Raw genomic sequence first — 8,839 nt, forward strand, 5'->3', positions numbered from 1 at the left:
AAGCATTCGTGTTTTGTTTTGTCTTTTAAGTGACTACTAGATACTGTGATTCACTTAAGTGACGCGAACTGAAGCCCGTGGTCAAGGAGAGACACCTGAAGGTGAAGGGACAAAGCGAGCAGGGTAAGAGCCCGAGCCCGACCCCTCTCAAAAAATATAGACCCGGAACGCGCGCCTGCGCAGAACGAATCCTCCCGCGCACAAGCCGGGCGGAAGAGCTGGGGCGGGCAGGGGCGGGAATAAGGTTGCTAGGAGAACGCGATGACGCTACGGGCTCGGCGCTCTTCTCCACCAATGGGCGACGCGTACTTGCAGTGACGCGCTGTGTGCGTCACGCCGACGACGCGCGAAGGGCACACATCTTAGGGTCCGGAGGACGTCCGGCCTCTGTGAGCCGCAACCTTTCCAAGGGAGTGGTTGTGTGATCGCCATCTTAGGGAGTGAGTGTGGCCGGGCCTTCTCCTGTGGCGGGTGTGGGGAGCGGAGCCCAGAGCCCCTGTGGGGCCGCTGCTTTGGCGGTGGGCCCAGCCGGGAGCAGCCTCTTTCGAAGGCCGCCGTGACCTCTTCAAGGGCGTGGAGACGGGAAGGAAAAGGCCCCGGTTGGGGTTCCAGGGCGCCGGTAACGTTAACCGGCGCCTTGCCTGTCCTCTAACCGTCGCTCCCTCCTCCCCTAGAAAGATGTTCTCGTCCGTGGCGCACCTGGCGCGGGCGAACCCCTTCAACACGCCACATCTGCCGCTGGTGCACGATGGTCTCGGGGACCTCCGCAGCAGCTCCCCAGGGCCCACGGGCCAGCCCCGCCGCCCTCGCAACCTGGCAGCCGCCGCCATGGAAGGTGAGATCAGACCCTGCCCAATACAGTCGTGTGGTCTACTTGTGGGCCGCCCAGCCTTTGAGGCCTGGACCCGGCTTGGAGGACAGGGAAGGACGAGTCCAGCCCGCTGCACCGTAGGACGGCGCCCAGTTGCTTGCCCTGGGGTATCGGCCTTTCCACCATAGGCGGGTGTCAGATCCTTGGCCTTCCCTCAAGGGCGTGGAAGCGCTGAGGCCCTGTGTCCCTTCGTGACCTCCGTGTCCCCGAGGGAAGAGAGGCCGTGACTAGCTCTTTCTCCGCCGTGAGCTCGCTTGGTCAGCCAACTAAGTACTGGGTAAACTCTCCTCCCGAAACTACTGACCACCCACAGTTCTACTAACTATATTACCTGTCCTTTGATTTGCCCTTAGTTTTCTTAAAAATAGTCCTTTCCTAAGTTTTATATTTGTCGACGCCAGGTCAGTCATTTTTGCACTTAATTGTATATGAGATAACTAGATGTCCTGTTTTCGTGCGACTGGAGGAGGCAGCTTGCAGCCCTACATAGGCAATAGAAAGGAGATGATTGGTGGGCGTCCCTTTGGTGTGATTATCTCTTGGGATTCTTGGTGGTTGGGCCCAGCTTTAACTTAGTTGTGTGTGTTTTAAATCCTAGTGAAGTATGTACATACAGAGAAACCTGAAAACCGAATTGTAGGAGTCCTAAGAATGTTATCTACCTTGTGCCTGTAAAATCGAAAGATTTTTTTCTTTAAATCATTCATGTGTTTCTGTTGTCTTTAGTATGGATAGAGTCCTTATTTACACTATCTGTCGTTCAGTTTAAAAGTTAAAGCTAACATTATTTGTGTATTAAATGTATTTGACTGCAGGAATTTGTGCGTATCTGTTTTTATGTTACAGGAGTTCTTAAGTGGGGATAGTATTGGTTAGTGGCTGGGATAAACTTTGAAGTTGTTTGCAAGCCTTTTACATGTCGAGTGATCTTTCTGAGTTTCGTTTGTACTCTGAAGTGTGCTCTTACCAGTGGTTAATAATTTGAAGTTTGACTTTAATTGTAAAAGCCGTTAATATAGAAAACTTTTAAAAAAATTAATATGGCAGAATACGAGCTATTAATAGTATCAGATACAGAACCCTCATAATTTTTAAATGATCTGAATTTGGCAGTGAATTTTTTTTAAGCCACTTAATTGTGGCCAAAGCTATTCAGCTGTGATAATAGTATCTCACAGGGAAACATTTTCTTTCATTCCAGTGGCCTTAGTCATCTCTGAAGAAATACTTACTTGATTTTTTTTTTTTCCAATCAAACAGAGCAGTATAGCTGTGACTATGGATCTGGCAGATTCTTTATCCTTTGTGGACTTGGAGGAATTATTAGCTGTGGCACAACACATACAGCATTGGTTCCTCTAGATCTGGTTAAATGCAGAATGCAGGTTTGTTTTGCATGCTGGACTAGAGCATATTGAAGCATGACTGACTGTTAAGTTATAAGATATAGTCATCTAACAAGCTGTGTGGAAACCTAACTGTCCAGGAGGTAAGTTTATGACCAGTAACATGAGTTTTATATTAAAATGCATGGTGTGTCTTCTCTTACTACAGAGTACAGTTGTGAATTTGGCTCCGCGAAGTATTATGCACTGTGTGGCTTTGGTGGGGTCTTAAGTTGTGGTCTGACACACACTGCTGTGGTTCCCCTGGATTTAGTGAAATGCCGTATGCAGGTTTGTATTGAGATGACAACATTGAAAGTATCTCTCGTGTGACTTAACTCTAAATAAAATCTTAAATGAGAATTTGAAGACATCACAACTGCTAGAAACTTCAGTAGGAAACCACATAGAATTTCTTTAAATTGTGGGCTTTATTTTGACTAGTGTTTTAAATCCAATAAATGCCTCTATTGTTTGAGTAAATTGTTCACTCTTAGAGTCTGGCTGTAAATGGCTCTTTGCTGCTGCTCTTCACTTCTGGCCGGAGTTCTTCAAGCTTACTAGTGCCCCAAATAGTCATTTTACAAGCACCTATGTGTTGGAGTGGGTAAACAAGTCTGTGTATTATGTGAAGTAACAATGTCCTTTATCTACTAATAAGACCAAGGCAAAGAGTACATGTAGATTTATTTAAAGTGCTCAATATCTTAGTATGAAAATTTTGTCAGATTAGCCTCTTGTTTATTTACACAACATTTTAAAATAATTTGAATATCTTTTAATTAAGATTATTGAAACAAAAACAAGACATCGAAAATTTATTTGTTCCAAACAGGATTAGAAGTCTACTTACCTAAAAGAGAAATGAATTTGAAATATTAGGAGGGAGAGGAAGGTGATGTATACCATCCCTTCTAGTACTGGCAGAAATAGATAAGCTTTTCCTCCCCACCCCCATTAGTTAATGTAATGGATATGAAATGTACCTTTGCTAAAACATGTTATGCATGTCTCTTGAAGTGAATTTAGTTTATGTGCTTTTTTTTTTTTAACTTGTGTTTAGTTTGTTTAGTGTTCGCAAAACTTTATGCTATAAGCTACTTAAAGAACTAGCATATGTTAGGAATAGAGTTATATCTATTATCTAGACAGTAGCTTTTAAAAAGTAGGAGGTGGGCCAAGCATGGTCGCCCACACCTGGAATGCCAGCATTTTGGGTAGCCGAAGCAGGTGGGTCACTTGAGGTCAGGAGTTCGAGATCAGAACTCAATCTAGCCAACATGGTGAAACCTCATCTCTGCTAAAAATACAAAAATTAGCTGGGCATGGTGGCGTGCCTGTAGTCGCAGCTACTCGGGAGGCTGAGGCAGGAGAATCGCTTGAACCTGGGAGGTGGAGGTTGCAGTGAGCTGAGATCACACCATGGCACTCCATCCTGGGCTACAGAGCAAGACTCAAAAAACAAACAAACAAAAAAAACCAAAAAAAGTAGTAGGAGTTGGGTGGTAAGAAATCTCTTAATCAGTTTTGTTACGTATTTTTGTTGAAATTTTACCCTCTTAACTATCACTCCAAGACTTAAGTTTGACACAGAAAGCTAGACCTTAATGTACAAAAGTTTCTATTTATAAAAGTAATCAAATGAACAATAATAAACAGTGATAAGCATAAACTAATAAAAGTTACATGAATGTAGTTCCTCACTCAAAATATCTTAATATTTTCAGATGTCAGTTGACCTTGGATAACTGAAGCCACAGAAAATGAACTCTTGGATAAGGGAGAGCTACTGTATTTCTTTTTTTTTTTTTGAGATGGAGTCTTGCTCTGCTGCCCAGGCTGGAGTGTAGTGGTGCCATCGTGGCTCACTGCAACCTCCACCTCCCAGGCTCAAGCGATTGTTCTGTCTCACCCTCCCGAGTAGCTGGGATTACAGGTGCACGCCACCATGCCCGTCCAATTTTTTGTATTTTAGTAGAGATGGGGTTTCACTGTGTTGCCCAGGCTGGTCTTGAACTCCTGAGCTCAGGTAATCCACCTGCCTCAGCCTCCCAAAGTGCTGGGATTACAGATGTGAGCCACCGTGCCTGGCAGGAATTACTGTAGTTACCTTTTGTGTAGTTGCTGAAATTTATTATGGAGCCCAAACAAAAATAATCATGAGATTAAATTTTTATGTTAGCTGTTTGGTGCATTTAATTTTTTTTTTCTTGTTTTAAATAAAGGTGGACCCCCAAAAGTACAAGGGCATATTTAACGGATTCTCAGTTACACTTAAAGAGGATGGTGTTCGTGGTTTGGCTAAAGGATGGGCTCCGACTTTCCTTGGCTACTCCATGCAGGGACTCTGCAAGTTTGGCTTTTATGAAGTCTTTAAAGTCTTGTATAGCAATATGCTTGGAGAGGTATGTAATTAACTTTAAAATTGAATGTTCCGAGTGTTTAAGACTTTCCGAGTGTTCTTAGATTTTTGTCTGTCTTGCCTTATTTTAGCACTGAAGAAAATGGTCCTACAAAGTGAGCAACTTGTTTTAAATCGTATGCCTGTGTCAGCAGAGACAGGTTGATAAATGTATTTCATTAAATTACAATTCTCCTTTTAATATACTATCTTGTTTTCTAAGTAAGTTGGATTTTGAGTTTTTTAGAGAAGGGCTCTGGGACTCCTTTGCGTAGTTCCGGGGCTAACTGTACATGGCATCTAGATATTTTTTGAATATTCATGTTGTTCACATAGTTACGTGTTTTGTTAATGAGGTTATGAGACCACATATATATTCCATATCATCGTGTGTTACTTTATAAAATGTCTGAAGCTTAGTTGTTTTCTAGAACTGTCACTTCAATCGAAAACCAACACAACAGCAATTCACGTCCCTTCCTTGTGTTTTGGATTTTAGGAGAATACTTATCTCTGGCGCACATCACTATATTTGGCTGCCTCTGCCAGTGCTGAATTCTTTGCTGACATTGCCCTGGCTCCTATGGAAGCTGCTAAGGTTCGAATTCAAACCCAGCCAGGTTATGCCAACACTTTGAGGGATGCAGCTCCCAAAATGTATAAGGAAGAAGGCCTAAAAGCGTAAGTAAACACTTAAAAATTTATACTATGAAAGTACTTATTTTAAGTGAACTTCATTTTTTTTTTGTTTTTTTTTTTGAGACAGAGTCTCGCTCTGTCACCCAGGCTGGAGTGCAGTGGCGCGATCTCGGCTCACTGCAAGCTCCGCCTCCCGGGTTCACGCCATTCTCCTGCCTCAGCCTCCCAAGTAGCTGGGACTACAGGCGCCTGCCACCGCGCCCAGCTAATTTTTTGTATTTTTCAGTATAGACGGGGTTTCACCGTCTCCATCTCCTGACCTCGTGATCCGCCCACCTTGGCCTCCCAAAATGCTGGGATTACAGGTGTGAGCCACCGCACCCGGCTTCTTTTTTTTTTTGCTTTGAGACGGAGTTTTGCTCTTGTTGTCCAGGCTGGAGTGCAATGGCACTATCTCAGCTCACTGCAACCTCCGCCTCCCAGGTTCAAGTGATTGTCCTGCCTCAGCCTGCTGAATAGCTGGGATTACAGGCATGCACCACCATGCTTGGCTAATTTTGTATTTTTAGTAGAGACTCCATGTTGGTCAGGCTGGTCTCGAACTCCTGACCTCAGGTGATCCACCCGCCTCGGCCTCCCAAAGTGCTGGGATTACAGGCGTGAGACACCGCGTCTGGCTGTGAACTTCATTTTTTAGTATTAAGCCTACCAGACTTTTTAAAAAGACTATTATAACATTTAATATCTATTTACCTGTATGTAGAACATAAACTTGAGAGGTAAAGATAAGTTAATACATGGTTTGAGCCCTGGACTGAGTTTTTTTTTTTTCCCTAGAGTAAGGACCATTTGTCGGTCTACAAATGACTTGATGTTTGGCCTAAACATTTACTATTAACTTTTAGGGAGGGCTTGTTAGTATCCTTGTGATCTATTCACAGTTAAGAATTTCCATGACCACAACATGCTTCCTTAGATCCACCTTTGTGGATGAATCTTGAACTGAGTTCCACTTGTAAACTTCTTGTTTCTTGTGGTTCCAGTCAAAGAAACATCCAGCAACTTTTTTGGTTGTATAGTCAAAGGTGCTTGAGTCATTGGCATGTAAGAGAAATATACCTGCATGTTAGTCTAACGTTCTGATAGAAATGACATGCATTTATGCTGCCATTTGTTACTATCAGGACTCGACTCGTGTGCGGACATTTCTGTTAATAATGACAGTCTCTGATAGATGAGTGTATGCAACTGTGTAAAACAAGTCTCTTCATTTCCTAGATTCTACAAGGGGGTTGCTCCTCTCTGGATGAGACAGATACCATACACCATGATGAAGTTCGCCTGCTTTGAACGTACTGTTGAAGCACTGTACAAGTTTGTGGTTCCTAAGCCCCGCAGTGAATGTTCAAAGCCAGAGCAGCTGGTTGTAACATTTGTAGCAGGTTACATAGGTACGAATTACTAAGAACACACTTGTCTGAAATTATGAACAAATAATCATTTCCATTATTGGCGTTTTTTGAGAGGGAAAAATATTCCAAAGGTTATAAAGCAGTGTTTTTGTTTTTTTGGTTTCCCTGAGGCATAGTCTCGCTCTGTTGCCCAGGCTGGAGTGCAGTGGCATGATAATAGCTCACTGCAACCTCCTCCTCCTGGGTTCAAGTGATTCTTCTGCCACAGCCTCCCAAGTAGCTGGGACAGGCATGCACCGCCATGCCCGGCTGATTTTTGTTTTTGTTTTTTGTTTTTTTTTGAGATGGAGTTTTACCCTTGTTGCCCAGGCTGGAGTGCAGTGGTGCAATCTTGGCTCACTGCAGCCTCCGCCTCCTGGGTTCAAGCGATTCTCCTGTCTCAGCCTCCTGAGTAGCTGGGATTGCAGGCGTCTGCCACTACGCCCGGCTAATTTTTAGTATTTTTAGTAGAGACAGGGTTTCACTATGTTGGCCAGGCTGGTCTCAAACTCCTGGCCCCAGGTGATCCGCCTGCCTCGGCCTCCCAAAGTGCTGGGATTACAGGCGTGAGCCACCGCGCCTGGCCTGATTTTTGTAAAGATGGGGTTTCACCATGTTGATGAGTCTGGTCTCAAACTCCTGACCTCAGGTGATGTGCCCGGCCTATAAAGCAGTTTTATCTTCCCATAACATTTTATATGCTTTTTAGGATTCATAAATACTTGCTAACTAGTTCCTAAAAGGGCTGTTTCATGGGATGTCATTATTAGGCTTGGGAATGTATTGATCTTACTGTTGCACCATTTTTTTGTTGTTGTTTATTAAGAATTTTATACAGAAAGTGTTGAATAAAATCTGAAAAACTTTAAAAGATTGTTCCGTTTTACATAGGATAGACAGCTTGATAACTGTACCCGTGTCACTCTGAGTCTGATTTTTATTTTAGAACTAGAAAAATACTATTTTAAAGTCATAAAAATGATTATTGGCTCTGTAAAGTTTTGTTTTTAACTGGCACTGTATGGGATCCTTTATCTTTTTTCAGCTGGAGTCTTTTGTGCAATTGTTTCTCACCCTGCTGATTCTGTGGTATCTGTGTTGAATAAAGAAAAAGGTAGCAGTGCTTCTCTGGTCCTCAAGAGACTTGGATTTAAAGGTAGGATGATGTTTTTTCTTGAAAGAAAGAACAACAGTTTTGGATATGTTGCATTTTTTTCATTTGCGTTTCCTGTTTGAACCAGGTGTATGGAAGGGACTGTTTGCCCGTATCATCATGATTGGTACCCTGACTGCACTACAGTGGTTTATCTATGACTCCGTGAAGGTCTACTTCAGACTCCCTCGCCCTCCTCCACCCGAGATGCCAGAGTCTCTGAAGAAGAAGCTTGGGTTAACTCAGTAGTTAGATCAAAGCAAATGTGGACTGAATCTGCTTGTTGATCAGTGTTGAAGAAAGTGCAAAAGGAACTTTTATATATTTGACAGTGTAGGAAATTGTCTATTCCTGATATAATTACTGTAGTACTCTTGCTTAAGGCAAGAGTTTCAGATTTACTGTTGAAATAAACCCAACTCTTCATGATTTGCCTGTGACTTATTTTTACAACTTTTTTAAAAAAGATTTAGCTTTAAAATAGTTGGAAAGAATGAAGTATATAAGTTAAGGAAAAAATACAAAACTGACCATTGTTGGTTGAATATTCCAGTTGCTATTCAGAAATTGTCATATGTCTCAAGTTTTATCACACAAAGTTCCTGTATTTCTAGGGAAGCAGACTTTAAATTTCTAAAAACTTGATTTAATTATAGTTAAATATGTGTAGTCATTTGTGGTTATTTTGGCAAGTAAATGTCAGTGTATACTTACATTTTTGCAGCATGTACTACACTTTTTTTATGTTGGTGAGTTGGCTAATCCTTATGTGTAAGAGAAGGTAAACCAAATTAGGCTGATTCTTAGAATGACAGTAAAGGACCAAAGTGATTGACAGCTGAAAACAATTTTCAGGTACACTAATTCTCTTTACACAGATCTGACTTTTTTTTTTTTTGAGACGGAGTTTCACTCTTGTTGCCCAGACGAGTGCAGTGT

General features: G+C 42.5%; 1 protein-coding gene and 1 non-coding gene across 2 annotated transcripts; both read left to right on the plus strand.

Annotated features, from left to right (window-relative positions):
• Window positions 1–280: 280 nt before the first annotated feature.
• Window positions 281–8,329, plus strand: SLC25A3 (solute carrier family 25 member 3). The gene is made up of 8 exons (XM_008958054.4): window positions 281–440; window positions 675–835; window positions 2,426–2,547; window positions 4,482–4,661; window positions 5,157–5,338; window positions 6,575–6,747; window positions 7,793–7,903; window positions 7,989–8,329. Exons 2-8 carry the CDS (start codon window positions 679–681, stop codon window positions 8,147–8,149), a joined length of 1,086 nt encoding a protein of 361 aa, XP_008956302.2. The 5' UTR covers window positions 281–440; window positions 675–678; the 3' UTR covers window positions 8,150–8,329.
• LOC112436812 (small nucleolar RNA SNORA53) lies at window positions 6,258–6,503 on the plus strand. The gene has a single exon (XR_003025502.1). It is a non-coding gene; the product is annotated as a small nucleolar RNA SNORA53 (small nucleolar RNA).
• Window positions 8,330–8,839: the final 510 nt, after the last annotated feature.

Source organism: Pan paniscus, chromosome 10, assembly GCF_029289425.2.
Source record: "Pan paniscus chromosome 10, NHGRI_mPanPan1-v2.0_pri, whole genome shotgun sequence".
In the NCBI taxonomy this organism is placed as follows: Eukaryota; Metazoa; Chordata; class Mammalia; order Primates; family Hominidae; genus Pan; species Pan paniscus.